At 46.5% G+C, this 16,357-nt stretch overlaps 1 protein-coding gene across 1 annotated transcript in view; it reads right to left on the bottom strand.

Annotated features, from left to right (window-relative positions):
* MVD (mevalonate diphosphate decarboxylase) overlaps positions 1-16,357 on the bottom strand; it is a 30,191-nt gene continuing 13,834 nt past the window's right edge. Inside the window, exons 5-11 of the mRNA XM_068261127.1 lie at positions 14,659-14,805; positions 12,102-12,301; positions 11,892-11,966; positions 8,566-8,784; positions 6,905-7,020; positions 1,047-1,155; positions 1-353 (exon numbers count right to left, since the gene is read on the bottom strand). Coding sequence (XP_068117228.1) covers positions 273-353; positions 1,047-1,155; positions 6,905-7,020; positions 8,566-8,784; positions 11,892-11,966; positions 12,102-12,301; positions 14,659-14,805 — 947 coding nt within the window. The 3' untranslated portion in view covers positions 1-272. The remainder of the gene's footprint in view (positions 354-1,046; positions 1,156-6,904; positions 7,021-8,565; positions 8,785-11,891; positions 11,967-12,101; positions 12,302-14,658; positions 14,806-16,357) is intronic.

The raw sequence follows: 16,357 nt of genomic DNA, 5'->3' as shown, positions 1-16,357 counted from the left end.
TTTGTGTGAATTTTTTAATTTGCCCATTAAATTGGGAATAGCAGATACAAATCAATAACACAGACCAATAATAAATTACTGTGAGAAAATAGGCATTTGATACCTGAAATTTCAAGAACCTCCTTGTATAGAAATTTCTCATTCAGAAGCATTAATAAAAAAAATAACTTAGTTACAAGTGAGACATCCTCTGGGGATCAAGTACCAGAAATAGGTTTCATAGAACATTATTTTTTTTATAAAAAATGTTTTTCAACAAAAAGTTTGTTTCTTCAGGCAGTGGATTTGGGCAGCCCGTCGGGTCCTAACAGATCCAGGGCGGGGTCTTGTGACTCTGCGGGGCCTGGGCCAGGCTGGAGTGACGCATAAAAAAGTTAAAAGTAAAATAAAAATGAGTTAATTCGTACAGAAGAAAGAGATTACATAGGAGCATTCATAGAACATTTATGAAAGTATGACATATTCCAGTGTTACGGTGCCCATATATGGTACCATTTTTTTTATCATTTCATTTGATTATTCCGTTAGATTGAATATAAAGATTTTTTCCAACATGTCTGATAATTGTTCGTTTTTCTTGACCGAAAAAAAAAGAAGATTCTTTTTGACTTTAATTCGATATGGATTGTTTTGTTTGCATAAACAGGAAAATTTAACGTTTTTTTTTATAGTACCATGTATGGGCACCATTAAACTACATAAAAACACATATCTTGAGATATCCAAGGAAATAAATGTAGACATACATGAAAAATCCAACTGACCGTTGGGATTGGTTAATAAGCTGTGACATCTGCACTCTAACAAGCTTTTATGTTTTCTGTCAGACCTAACTGAGTTTCCATAAGTACATTAAAGAAGAACTGTAGTGAAAATAACAAAGTACATAAAATTGCTTTTTTTTTTTTACATTACTAATTTTTCAATTATTTAGTCAGTGTTTGTCCATTGTAAATCTTTCCTATCCCTGATTTACATTCTGAAATTTATCACAGGTGCTCTCACGGTTCACTGCCATACAGGATCCGTCCTGTTCTATCACGTACCTGAGTAACTATAACATAATTCACACCACCTGGGAAGATGTCACCGGATATGGCAGATGTCAACTCAGAAGACAAAGGGGAGGGGCTCACTGTTAACCCTTTAATGAACCTGCAAGTGTAAGATGAGAAATGAGAAGCACAGCCTATATAACGATCAAGCAGAAAAACAGAGTCTCATGGTGGCCGCACATTCAGAAAATGTATTTAAAGCATAGCTCTACCTCCCACAACCAGGCTTTTTCTGTCCAGATGCTGCCCCTCCTTCCCATTCTCCAGACCACACCTCCTTCCTTAGCCCAGTGCTAGAGGGAGGCTGAGAAACAGACCGTCACTGTGCTGCCCCTCCTTCCCATTCTCCAGGCCACACCTCCTTCCATAGCCCAGTGCTAGAGGGAGGCTGAGAAACAGACCGTCACTGTGCTGCCCCTCCTTCCCATTCTCCAGGCCACACCTCCTTCCACAGCCCAGTGCTAGAGGGAGGCTGAGAAACAGACCGTCACTGTGCTGCCCTTCCTTCCCATTCTCCAGGCCACACCTCCTTCCATAGCTCAGTGCTAGAGGGAGGCTGAGAAACAGACCGTCACTGTGCTGCCCTTCCTTCCCATTCTCCAGGCCACACCTCCTTCCATAGCTCAGTGCTAGAGGGAGGCTGAGAAACAGACCGTCACTGTGCTGCCCCTCCTTCCCATTCTCCAGGCCACACCTCCTTCCATAGCTCAGTGCTAGAGGGAGGCTGAGAAACAGACCGTCACTGTGCTGCCCCTCCTTCCCATTCTCCAGGCCACACCTCCTTCCATAGCCCAGTGCTAGAGGGAAGGTGAGAAACAGACCGTCACTGTGCTGCCCCTCCAAAGCTCAGTAGTGCTGAGGATGAGGGACAGGTTGACACTGGTGAGGCCCTTACTATAATCTCATAAATATAAAATGATAGATATATATATATACATATATATACACACACACACACACACACACACACACACAAAGTGGGTTGCAAAAGTATTCGGCCCCCTTGAAGTTTTCCACAATTTGTCACATTACTGCCACAAATTCCACGTGAAAGACCAATACAAAGTGGTGTACATGTGAGAAGCGGATCGTAAATCATACATCATTCCAAACAGTTTTTACAAATAAATAACTGCAAAGTGGGGTGTACGTAATTATTCGGCCCCCTGAGTCAATACTTTGTAGAACAGCGATGGACAGCGTTTGTGAACAGCAGTTTTCAGATCTTGCCACAGATTCTCGATTGGATTTAGATCTGGACTTTGATTGGGCCATTCTAACACATGGATATGTTTTGTTTTAAACCATTCCATTGTTGGCCTAGCTTTATGTTTAGGGTCATTGTCCTGCTGGAAGGTGAACCTCCACCCCAGTCTCAAGTCTTTTGCAGTCTCCAAGAGGTTTTCTTCCAAGTTTGCCCTGTATTTGGCTAGATCCATCTTCTCATAAACTCTGACCAGCTTCTCTGTCCCTGCTGAAGAGATGCACCCCCGGAGCATGATGCTGCCACCACCATATTTGACAGTGGGGATGGTGTGTTCAGAGTGATGTGCAGTGTTAGTTTTCCGCCACACATAGCGTTTTGCATTTTGGCCAAAAAGTTCTATTTTGGTCTCATCTGACCAGAGCACCTTCTTCCACATGGTTGCTGTGTCCCCCACATGGCTTGTGGCAAACTGCAAACGGGACTTCTTATGCTTTCTGTTAACAATGCCTTTCTTCTTGCCACTCTTCCATAAAGGCCAACTTTGTGCAGTGCACGACTAATAGTTGTCCTATGGACAGAGTCGCCCACCTGAGCTGTAGATCTCTGCAGCTCGTCCAGAGTCACCATGGGCCTCTTGACTGCATTTCTGATAAGCGCTCTCCATGTTCAGTCTGTGAATTTAGGTGGACGGCCTTGTCTTGGCAGGTTTACAGTTGTGCCATACTCCTTCCATTTCTGAATGATCGCTTGAACAGTGCTCCGTGGGATGTTCAAGGCTTTGGAAATCTTTTTGTAGCCTAAGCCTGCTTTAAATTTCTCAATAGCTTGATCCCTGCCCTGTCTTGTGTGTTCTTTGGACTTCATGGTGTTGTTGCTCCCAATATTCTCTTAGACAACCTCTGAGGCCCTCACAGAGCAGCTGTATTTGTACTGACATTAGATTACACACAGGTGCACTCTATTTAGTCATTAGCACTCATCAGGCAATGTCTATAGGCAACTGACTGCACTCAGATCAAAGGGGGCCGAATAATTATGCACACACCACTTTGCAGTTATTGATTTTTAAAAAACGTTTGGAATCATGTATGTTTTCGTTCCACTTCTCATGTGTACACCACTTTGTGTTGGTCTTTCATGTGGAATTCCAATAAAAATGATTCATGTTTGTGGCAGTAATATGACAAAATGTGGAAAACTTCAAGGGGGCCGAATACTTTTGCAACCCACTGTATATACATACACACACTGTATATATGTATTACATTTTTTGTATGGAGAATATCAGCTCATAGCAGTGGTACCTGGGGAGCATCAGCTCATAGCAGTGGTACCTGGGGAGCATCAGCTCATAGCAGTGGTACCTGGGGAGCATTAGCTCATAGCAGTGGTACCTGGGGAGCATCAGCTCATAGCAGTGGTACCTGGGGAGCATCAGCTCATAGCAGTGGTACCTGGGGAGCATCAGCTCATAGCAGTGGTACCTGGGGAGCATCAGCTCATAGCAGTGGTACCTGGGGAGCATCAGCTCATAGCAGTGGTACCTGGGGAGCATCAGCTCATAGCAGTGGTACCTGGGGAGCATTAGCTCATAGCAGTGGTACCTGGGGAGCATCAGCTCATAGCAGTGGTACCTGGGGAGCATCAGCTCATAGCAGTGGTACCTGGGGAGCATCAGCTCATAGCAGTGGTACCTGGGGAGCATCAGCTCATAGCAGTGGTACCTTGGGAGCATCAGCTCATAGCAGTGGTACCTGGGGAGCATCAGCTCATAGCAGTGGTACCTGGGGAGCATCAGCTCATAGCAGTGGTACCTGGGGAGCATCAGCTCATAGCAGTGGTACCTGGGGAGCATCAGCTCATAGCAGTTTTGTAATATTTCTGTTTTTGAAGTTCTCCTATCCTTGAAATGTTAGGGTGATGTTCTACCTGGTCAATATGACATTGCCAACTCCCAGGTGTCAGGGAGATGTTCTGCCTTCTGCAGGTCATGCCTGCCATCTCCCAGGTGTCAGTAGCTTGAGAGAGCTGTAGCCCATTTTTGGCGCGCTCAAGTCTCCTTTATGTTAATCCAGGGATATGTTCTGTCATGGATCTGTTCTGCCTTCTGCAGGTCATGCCTGCCATCTCCCAGGTGTCATGGAGATGTTTTGCCTTCCGCAGGTCATGCCTGCCATCTCCCAGGTGTCAGGGAGATTCTCTACCTTCTGCAGGTCATGCCTGCCATCTTCCAGGTGTTAGGGAGATTTTCTGCCTTCTGCAGGTCATGTCTGCCACCTTCCAGGTGTCACTGTCAGGGGAGATGCTCTGCCTTCTGCAGGTCATGCCTGCCATCTCCCAGATGTCAGGGAGATGTTCTGCCTTCTGCAGATCATGAAGCAGGATGATGAGGGTGGGATGAATTCTTACTATAATAATGGACAATAAGCCCAGTGTGTTCAGTCACAGGTGTAGCCCGTCGACAGGTGAGATATCACTGGAATTTCCTTATAAATCCTGCCAAGGCAATGACAGCGCTGCTGTCTGCACAAGGGTACAATGGTTAATTTGCATATATTCAGCAGTGGTGCCTGGGAGACATCTCGAGCTCACTCTAACCTGAATTATCGCAAATTCTTTCTGTTTTAGGAAAGCAAACTTTTGTTTTTCTTAACATCTTAGTAAGGGGGCTTTTAGGACCATTGCAGTCCCTTACACACCCCAATGAGTTCTGGGTCACCATGAGCTTGCTGGTTAGTCTGTGCCTCTCGGATTTACAAGCCCTACTCCATAGAGCCAAATTAATCCATGCCATGCACTGATGAGGATCAAACAATCCGAAACAGCCTGTATGCATGTTGGATTATTATGGCTCTGTACACATTAACAAGCTGACACATCATTGCATTCCAGCGGTTCTGGAGGTGTGTTTAGCTTCCAAGGGTACAATGGTTAATTTGCATATATTCAGCAGTGGTGCCTGGGAGACATCTCGAGCTCACTCTAACCTGAATTATCGCAAATTCTTTCTGTTTTAGGAAAGCAAACTTTTGTTTGTCTGCACATACTGTAAGATATACACAGTGCATAAGTAACTATTCCTGGAAGCTGCCAGTGGATCTGTCAGACCTGCTACTGTACATGGGGGCCTGCTTCTACTATACAGGGGGGAGCTGCTACTGTACAAGGGGGCAGCTACTGTACAGGGGGGCCTGCTACTGGCCATGGGCAGCGAGGACTCCAAGGAATGCAGCGTTAATGATTTAATGATACAGGATAGAGAGAACTGGATGCCTCTGGTCTCTCTCCTACTGTGAATTCCTGAGATACTGCCTGGAGTTATTGGAGCGTCCATACGACAGAAAGCCCCTAGGCTACCTCAGCAGGACCAGGGAGGCTCTAAGGCATCCAGGTGACTTCACTCCACATAGGCATGTAAGAAAACTGAAGTCAACTTTTCACTTCATTTGCTTTACTTTAATGATAAAATTCATAAACCCAAGTGAACCCAAGGTGAGAGTGATAAGGAGGCTGCCATATTTATTTCTATTTAAGCAATACCAGTTGCCTGACAGCCCTGCTGATCCTCTGCCTCTAATACTTTTAGCCATATACCCTGAACAAGCATGCAGCAGATCAGGCATTTCTGACATTATTGTCAAATCTGACGAGATTAGCCGCATGCTTGTTACTGGTATCATTCAGACACTACTGCAGCCAAATAGACCAGCAGGGCTGCCAGGCAACTGATATTGTTTAACCACTTCACCCCAAAGCAGTTTTACCCTAACGGACAAGAGCGATTTTCAGTGCTTATCCCTTTCATTTGCCAATAGCTTAATCACAATGAAATGATCTATCTCTTGTTTTTTCACCACCAATTGGGCTTTTTGGGGTTGATATTTGTTTTCAGTAATTACTTTATTTTCTATGCATTTTAAAGGGAAAAACAAGGAAAAAAATAAAAAATACACTATTTTTCCAATTTCACCCCCTATAGTTTTAATATAAACACTGCTACTGTACATAAAACCCACACATTTTATCTGCCTATTTGTCATGGTTATCACAACATTTCAATTATGTCCCTAGTACAAAGTATGGTGACAATATAGTATTTGCAAATAAAGGTGTATTTTTTCTATGTTGTTTTTTTTTATAAGTCTGCTTGTCATTAAGTGGTTAAAAGGAAACAAATATGGCAGCCTTCTAATCACTCTCACCTCGGGTTCACTTTAAAGTAATTCTGAAGTGATTTTCTTAAAGGATACCTGTACTCACCGACAAAAAAAAAAAGGTAAAAAAAAAAAAATCACCTAAGAAAAGGGAAGGCTCTGGATCCTATAGACCATTACCAGTCCCTTCTTGTTCCCCTCGTTCCACTGCCGGGCACCATTGCAGCAATCAAACTATAAAGTTGAAGATAAGCGGCTCCGATTGAGGAGGCGGAGGGATGGGACCACACATACACAATAGGAGTTTTAGTCACAGTTATTTGGGAGCCGGCAGCTGAACACAGATAGACCTGACACACTACGGAGGCTGGGAGAAACTCCCGGAAAGGAAAAATCCCCTTTTCTTACAAATTCAGCTGGGTTTTAAAAGGGAAGCATTTATAAAAGACCAAAATAATACAATTTTCCCCCTCACTGTCGTTACTCACGTGTCTCCATTGGACTCAGAAGGGAAGCAGTGCTTTACCACTTCAACAAACTCACTGACGGTTGGCTCCAGGGTGAAGATGACAGCATTAGGACCTGCGTCAAAGCTGTAGGCAACCTGCAAGTTTAGCAGTATGCAATACATTATTCATAAAAAAACAGCTGAGAGAGAAACAGACAACCTGAGACTAGCAGGGGCACAGCTAGGAATCCCAGGGCCCCATAGCAAAGCCACCGCTGTGCTCCTACCCTCCACCTCACCAATTTTAGGTAGCCAGAGGGCTCCCCTAGCATTAAGTGGCCCTTCAGAAATAGTAGCCAGCGGCACCCCGCCCAGGTAGACCCCGGTACAGGTAGCTCTCCCCACCAGTATAAGTAGCCAGAAGCAGGCACTCCAGTATAGGTATCTCTCTAGAAGGTTGCACATACACAAATACTGATATACTATTTGTAGATATAGATGTAGTTCTCATCTAAAATCAGATCACCTCCTTGATATATCAATCTCCCTGATGAGTCCTATTGTGACAAAACATGTAGGGCGGAGTCTGACATGAAAGAAGCACATGCTACAGGCATAGGTCTGGCATTCTGACGACAGGATAAAGCGCATGAACTGGGGCGGGCAGACACAGAGCATACGCTTACTAGTGGCCAACAGATGGGGGAGAGCCCACAAAAGAACTCTATGCTGAGGAGACCAACATCTTGCCACAGAGGTGGGGGACAGTCAGGAAGTGTCCCACTTTTATGTTGACTGTAATTATTGGTGCATGAGGTGCCCCCTTCTAATTGAATGACCCCAGTATAGGTAGCCAGAAGTTGTCCCCCCCCCCCCCAGTATAGGTAGCCAGTAGTAGTGTCCCCTCAGTGTAGGTAGCCAGAGGAGTACATATTATGGCAGAGGTCCCCAAACTTTTTCGGTCAAGGGCTGGGTCAACGTACTTCAGACTGCGGGGGGGGGGGGGGGGGGGGGTAGGACATACATAAAATTTTCAAAAATGTTACATTGAATCTAGGTATTGATTCCCCCCCAATCATGCCTGGAAGAGAACTCTCAACAGCAGCCATTCAGTCATGTGGCACCAAAAAGAGTCTTTGCGCACCAGACAGTGAAGCATACCCAGGTGTCAACTTGCTGTCTATTTGGACGGCAGTGTCACCAGATGCAGAATTGGATTGGAAATCAAATGACTACTGGCTTCTACATTATGTGGATGGGTGATGCCAGCACTGCTATTCTATATGCGGGTCACCGATATTTAAAAGGTACAGTGGGCCGTATCTATAAGTTATATATTGTGTTTTTGAGGGCCAGTGTAAAAGCCACGGCAGGCCGCATTCGCCCTGCGGGCCTTAGTTTGAGGACCACTTTATTATGGAATTGCCGAATCAGTTGGGCGCTGGGTGGTGCTGCTTATAGTTAAATCTTGGTAATTTAAATGACTGATATTTTACTATGCACTACCTGACACCTATTCTAACCTTAACTCTCTGCTAAGTGCCTTACCCACATCATGCCTACTAAGCCTGACTCCCCCTGCAGTAGACCAAAGATTAACAGAGAGCAGATATGCTGAGGAACATTTTTCTGGCAGATTCAATCAAGGATTTATCAAGAAAACAGAAGTAGAAGGAGAGGTAAAACGTTCCTGTGCAGTACCTTGGTCTTCCCGTAGTGGGCGTTGTAGCGATGCACCAGACTGATGATCCTCTGGGACACCTGGTTCAGGTAGAAGATGGGTGGGAATGTGTCCAGACACGTGGCGTGGAACTGGTTGCTGTCCTTCATAGTCAGCTGCCCGAAGGCTTCAAAATCCTTTTTTCTTATAGCGTCAATCATCTCCACCATCCTTCCTGGTACGAGCGACTCCGCTCGAAACTGAAACAGCATATAGTGACCATATGGAAGAAACTCGGAGCCTGATGTACAACGGTTCTTTAGGCTCATACACACATCAGACCATAGTCTTTGGAAAATGAAAGATCACAGACCAATCTTACCACCCTTCATGTAGTATGAGAGCCATACTCTACACAGTCTTTTCTATGGAGCTAAACTCGACATCAGAAAAAAATCTTTGCTAGATGCTGCACACACAGATGCTGTACAGACACAAAAGATCAGTATCTGCAAAAGATCTGTTCCTGCCAAAAATCCATTCATCTGCAGATCAAGCAATCATCTGCAGATCTGAAAATCCATCCTGGTGGATCTGATCTGCAGATGAATGTCAGTTAAATCATGTGTGTATGATGATCTGCAGATCTCATAGACTATCATTGCAATTTGCAGGAATGGATTTTTGGCAGGAACAGATCTTTTGCAGATACTGATCTTTTGTGTCTGTACAGCATCTGTGTGTGCAGCATCTTGCAAAGATTTTTTTCTGATGTGGAGTTCAGCTCCATAGAAAAGACTGTGTAGAGTATGGCTCTCATACTACATGAAGGGTGGTAAGATTGGTCTGTGATCTTTCATTTTCAAAAGACTATAGTCTGATGTGTGTATGTGGCCTTTGTGGGATCTCTTATGTTCTCCACTCTTCTCAGAGCTGGCCTGGATTAACTAATAATAGTCTTCTATTAGGGGGGCAAAGTCTGCTACCCTCACCTGGGTTATATTGGACTATAGCGAGGGTAGCTGAAAGGCTGGTAAATTAGCGCGGTGAAACGTCAGTCCTATGCAGCCGCCCCTGCAGCAATCCAGACTGTGCATAGTTTACAGGAGAACCTACATGACATTCATACAGCTCTCACTGTTGTCCAATATGACTCAACTTAAATCTTAAGATAGTGGGTGGATCTGCGGATTCATCTATGTTCTCCAATATGTTCCAATCCGAGAGAAACACTGCAAAACTCAGCATGTATTGTACCACTGCATGACTTTGATGATTATAGGACAGATTGAATTATCTACCATATTTTCACACCATAAGGAGCACCAAGGTTTAGAGGACAAAAAATGGAAAAATAATAATAATCCTGGTGCATCCATGGTCCAGGGAGGTCTTGTGGACCCCCCCCCCCCCCCCCCCCCACCAATTATTATGTCCACTTGTACCTTTTATGTCCTCATGTCCTCCTCTGTCCACCAATGTTACCTTGTGTCCTCCTTTGCCCTTTCTGTGTTGCCTTGTGATCCCCTGTGTCCATCTCTGTCTGCTTGTGTCCTTTTTTGTCCTTGCTATATCACCTTGTTTTCCCGTGTCCACCTCTGCCCCCTTGTGTCCTCCTTTGTCCACCTCTGTCCCCTTGTGTCCTCCTTTGTCCACCTCTGTCCCCTTGTGTCCTCCTTTGTCCACCTCTGTCCCCTTGTGTCCTCTCCTTTGTCCACCTCTGCCCCCTTGTGTCCTCCTTTGTCCACCTCTGTCCCCTTGTGTCCTCCTTTGTCCACCTCTGTCCCCTTGTGTCCTCCTTTGTCCACCTCTGTCCCCTTGTGTCCTCCTTTGTCCACCTCTGTCCCCTTGTGTCCTCCTTTGTCCACCTCTGTCCCCCTTTGTCCATTCCATTAGGATTCTATTTACGATCCGATTAAATCCGACATGTCCGATTGGGATTCGATTCAATTTGATTTGCCATTGCAAAACAACGGTAAACCGAATTGAATCCTGATCGGACATGTCAGATTTAATCGGATTGTAAATAGAATCGTAATCAAATCGCACAAATAATCGTATCGTGTAGATGGGGCTTACAGGTTGAGAAAGGCTGACTTAGAGACATAGATGTAAAGAACTGCCCTCTAGTGGCCTCCTGCAGTAATGCAACTAAAAATCGACATGCAATAGGCTAGGTTCACACTAATGTTTAAACGCAGTTTTTCCATTGACAGGGTAACGCTGGCAAAAAAAAGACAAGGCTTTCCAGGACAGTGTTCACACCGACATTCACACTGAATGCATGATTGGCATCACATCTGGTGGATACTGAAGGCAACACCTTGCGGCTGTGTTTCCCATACTCTCACGCAGCAATTTACACAAAAGATAAATCACTGCAATGCAGATAAGTTGCATGTCAAACATGTCACATATCACACAGCAACACTGATCCAGTGTTCTTTATCCCCCTGTGTTTTTGTCGATCCCTAGCCTGAGTGTTACTGGATTTGGCATTGAGGCCACTTTTACACTAGCAGGGTAAACCTGCATTGCGCTACCCTATTTTGCTGCAAGGGGTCACTCTTACACATATTCCAGTCAATTGTGCGGTGCACTTAAAGAGAACCCGAGGTGGGTTTGAAGAATATTATCTGCATACAGAGGCTGGATCTGCCTATACAGCCAAGCCTCTGTTGCTATCCCAAACCCCCCTAATCCCTCATAAATCACAGCCACGCTGCTGACAAACAGCTTGTCAGAGCTGGCTGTGTTTATCTCTATAGTGTCAGTCTGCTGCTCTCCCCGCCTCCTGCAGAACTCCAGTCCCTGCCTGCATCCCATCCCTCCCTGCTGATTGGAGGGAAGGGACGGGGGCAGGGACCGGAGCTATGCAGGAGGCGGGGAGCAGCTGAGACTGACACTACAGATGTAAACACAGCCTCACAGCATGGCTGTGATTTATGAGGGATTGCAGAGTGCAGGGGGACCTTAGTGGGGTTTGGGATAGCACCAGAGGCTGGGCTGTATAGGCAGATCCAGCCTCTGTATGCAGATAACATTCTTTAAACACACCTCGGGGTCTCTTTAAAGGAATACTGTAGGGGGATTGGGGGAAAATGAGTTAAACTTACCTGGGGCTTCTAATGGTCCCCCGCAGACGTCCTGTGCCCGTGCAGCCACTCACTGATGCTCCGGCCCCTCCTCTGGTTCACTTCTGGAATTTCAGATGCGGCACTATGCATATAACCCTGCTGACACACTCTGCCGCAGGGTCATATGTTTGTCATATACACACACACACACACACACATACATACATATATATATTAGCGAAAAGATGCATTTATCATTTTATGCACTGTCGCCTTCCTATAGACGCTACCTTGAGTAATGGGCTGGTCTCCACACTGGTCTGCATCCCTGCTGTGCTTCCTACGTGCTTCTTCTCAGCGCTGGCCTGAAAGGAGGTCCAAATAAAAAGCATATTGAGATATATACACACACACACACACACACACACACACACACACACACACACAGTATATATATTGTGTATAGGCATGCAGCTTGGATGAGATTGCTGTAATCTTACCACCAGGATGAGAATGCGCAGCTCTGGCCAATGTGTCTCCGCCTCCACCTGCTGTGCTAGACTGTCTTTACCATCTTCTCTCTCACCCATCAGCCATTGGACAAACCCGCCATACATACTCCTGCAGGCACTGCCGGAACCCTGCCTGGCGATCTCTGACAGCTCCCCCTCCACGCCGTACAGCTTAGCCAGCGTGTATACTGGAAGACACAGAACAGCGCATCAAAAATGAAGCAAAAAACATTGAAATTCCAGATATAACTGAATACAGAGAATTCTAATAGTAATCAAACTGATAAAGGAGCAAAAAGTGTGTACAGAGGCAAAGAGTTACTCAAAGTACTATAACCATATGGTTATGTGGGCAGCCCAAGGGTGTGGTCCTCGTTTTTGCCCTTGCACTCTCATACCGGCAAGTACTGGACAGAGCTTCATGCAGAGAGGGAGGAATGGCTGCATGGAAGGCAGCCTTAGGGCCGGGTTCACACCTGCGTCTGGAGCAGAAGTGATGGCGCCTTTATCAATTGCTGTTCTGCTACTGAGTAGAACAGCATTTCGGCAACCTTCGGCAGCAGCTCCCGGCGTTTCGTTGCCGCGTTGCATTTTGACCACCGTTGGGGACAAGGAATCGGTGAACATAGCCGATCCTGGATGCTACGAGACAATAAAATCTACCGCAGCATTTATGAGGTTAGGAAAAGCCAGTGCCGTAGTTTATACAATGCTTCTATTCATGTGAATGGAAGCAGCGGTTAATCCCTTTAATACCAATTTTTTCTGCAAGCTGGCAATGACGCGATAAAACACTGCGCCAAAGCCTGTGTGAACAAGGCCCTTAGTGTTCCTAATATAATAATAAAGATAAAAAAGACAGCTTAACTTACCTGGGGTTTCTACCAGCCCCCTGCAGCTGTCCTGTGCCCACACCGTCACTGCCTGATGCTCCAGTCCCCCGCAGCATCCCTCTTTCAGCCGGACGACTCGGCTGCCACTGCGCATGCCCAATCCCGGTCGCGCGCATCCTCGATCATGCTCCCGGAGCCGGCAGCATTCTGCCCATGCCCAGTAGAGAATTTCCTGCACAGCGCCTGCGGTTGAAAGAGAGGACCTGCTGGTGACAGGAACATTGCGGACTGATTATGCAAGCACAAGGCAGCTGCAGGGGGCTGGTAGAAGCCCTGGGTAAATTCAACTGTTTTTTTTTTTTCTCAATTTACTTTAGGTTTCCTTTAAAGGGAAGGTTCAGGGACGCTTTGAAAAAAATAAAAATCCAAATCCACTTACTCTCTAGCCCGTGGCATGCAGGAGATGCCCTCGCCGTGGCTCCGCATGCTCCCGGTCTTCTCCGGTGGCGCACCCGACCTGGCCAGGCCAGCTGCCAGGTCGGGCTCTTCTGCGCTCCAATGTGCGTCTCACTGGTGCGCGCTGACATCATCGGACGTCCTCCGGGCTATACTGCACAGGCTCAGTAGTTCTGCACTTGCGCAGTACAGCCCGGAGGATGTCCGAAGACGTCAGCGCGCCCACGTGAGGCGCATTTTGGAGCGCAGAAGAGCCCGACCTGGCAGCCGGCCTGGCCAGGTCGGGTGCGCCACCGGAGGAGACCGGGAGCCTGCGGAGCCGTGGCGAGGGCACCTCCTTCCTGCCACGGGCTGGAGGAAGCCCCAGGTAAGTGGATTTGGATTTTTATTTTTTTCAAAAGCGTCCCTGAACCTTCCCTTTAAGATGCAGTTTCTCCCCAGAATTTTTTCACAGCCGGGTGGCATGAAAAAGTAGGCGAGTGGAGCGAGATGAAAGAATGCAGGGCCGGTGCTTCTGTGCACAACTCTGCTTTCACCATAGGAGGAGATGAGCCGAAGACAGCCGGGTGCTCACCAAAACTAGCCGGGTGGAGCACCCAGCTAATAGAGCCTGGGGAGAACACAGAGATGGCCATACACTTATAGACGAACTAGAGATCAACCATCAGATCGATCCCTCTCTGATCGAAATCTGATCAGAGATGGATCTATTACTGCCACACAAAGTACACAGATTTCCAATAGATTTTAGTGTGAAATCTATTGAAAGTCTATGGAGCCTGCCCTACCTGCCGGTATCTAATGTGCTCCCCCAGGCCATGCAGAGTGTATGCTCACTTGTCTGCCGGGACCTCCTCCATTGCTGCCGGGCGCCAGTACCCTGTGGTCCTCTGGCTTGTACGTTATGTGACCATGTATACCCTAGCAGCAATGGAGAAAAGACACAGGAGGAGTCCACCAGCGAACAGGTGAGTATAAACACTGAATGCAGATGACTGCCCACTTCCAAGCCAGATCTTTCCTGCCTGCGTGGTCGATAGCTTTGAACGATTTTGGCAGGAAATCAATCAAAATGATGATAGAGCTGCTAGGTTTCAGCATCGAACACTTGCAGATTTCATCACCATGATCGAATCTGCAGGGAAAATCAAGCAAGTGTATGGGCACCTTTACTCTTATGGCACATTGTGTTAGGTTTGAGACAGGTGCACTTTGCCGTTTTCCCACCTCCATTCACCAGTGATCCGCCCTCTTACCCAGACAGGCGTAGCCTGCGGCCGAGGATGCCAGTCCGGCAGCTGTGGGGAAATTGTTCACCGAACATATGTGGACCTTGTCACTGAGGATCCTAGACACACCGTCTTCACCACCGCTGCTCCTCCGCTTCCTCGCCAGGCGGCGAACTACAATGCAATGGGGAGACGAGGAGAGAGGGTTACACAATGGAGCTACACAGTGGCGTAGCTAAGGAGCTGTGGGCCCTGATGCAAGTTTTACGATGGGCCCCCCAAGCACTCTATACATAACAATTGATACTGCGCACCAAAACCTGCCAATGGCAACTACAGTGTCAGAGGTGCAAGAAGGGGATGGAGAAACAGCTCGTTAGCGATAACTACTATTCAAAGCATCTATAGAAGTGATTATTACCAGCACAAGTCCAATAGAGAGCTAATACTGTAGTTGAGGGAGGGCCCCTCTGGCCCTGATGCAGTGGCTACCTCTGTACCCTCTATTGCTACGCCCCTGGAGCTACCTTGTATGAAGAGGCTTTGCTGACAGATATTCTTGTCATACATCAATTCCAAAAGGGAAAGGATTGCACATGATGTGACGTCGTGACACGCTAGTATTACACGCTGCCGGCATGTAATACGCTGGCACGTCCTGACGTCATGTCGTGTGAAGCCCTGTTGTCATGGAGAAACGACACGGAAAGCGGTGATTGAAGGTGCATTTCAAAACCCAAGCTGCCCGTTCGCAACTCTGCAGGAAAGGAAGGGGGGATGGAATGTAAAGAATGCGCCCGTGGCCTGCAGCATGCAGCCCGGGCCGCGTATAGATTGCCCAGCCCTGCTATAAGCCTTGTACACTCGCAAATTAAAACTGAAGTCAGAGGGATATGGAGGCTGCCATATTTATCTCCTTTAAAACCATACCAGTTGCTTGGCAGCCCTGCTCATCTATTTGGCTGCAGTAGTGTCTGAATCACACCAGGAACAAGCATGCAGCTAATCTTGTCAGATCTGACAATGTCACAAACGCCTGATCTGCTGCATGCTTGTTTAGGGTCTATGGATAAAAGTATTAGAGGCAGAGGATCCGCAGGACAGCCAGGCAACTGGTATTACTTAAAAGGCAATAAATATGTCAGCCTCCTTATCCCTCTCGCTTCAGTTGTCCTTTAAAGAGGCACTGAAGTAACATACAGTAGAATTCAGTTAAGTACCGTATTCAGGATACCCACTTTTACAGTAACTTCTGTGATGGCATCAGAAACACTTCCTATATCAATAGATTGCTGTGTATTGTATGTAACCCCGCCCTCCCAGTGATGCTTAGCCTAGGGTATTTAGCTATGTGGAATTCTCCCGTCATAGCAATCTGGGAGACCAGGTATATTTTGTTCTGGTGTCTGAAGTCTCAGAAACAAACATTCCTCAGAGCTGCACCTGACAGGACTAAACACATCACCACTTGTGATAAATTTAAGAATGTAAATCAGGGAGGGGAAAAATTTTACAATGGGCATAAACTGACTAAATCATTCAAAAAATGAACACTGTGGAAAAAAATAAGCAGTTTTATTAATTGTTATTTTCACTATAGTTCCTCTCCAACGGTCACCCTTTACAATCAATAATAAATCATTAGGGCAACAGCTTGGGGAGTGAGTGCTGTACAGACGTGCTTATTGACTATACCCAAGCAGGGTGTACCGTTCATTGAGTTGGG

The sequence above is a fragment of the Hyperolius riggenbachi genome, chromosome 11, assembly GCF_040937935.1.
Source record: "Hyperolius riggenbachi isolate aHypRig1 chromosome 11, aHypRig1.pri, whole genome shotgun sequence".
Classification (NCBI taxonomy): Eukaryota; Metazoa; Chordata; class Amphibia; order Anura; family Hyperoliidae; genus Hyperolius; species Hyperolius riggenbachi.
Note: the sequence above shows the minus strand (reverse complement) of the source record. Positions and strands in the feature narration are given on the sequence as shown.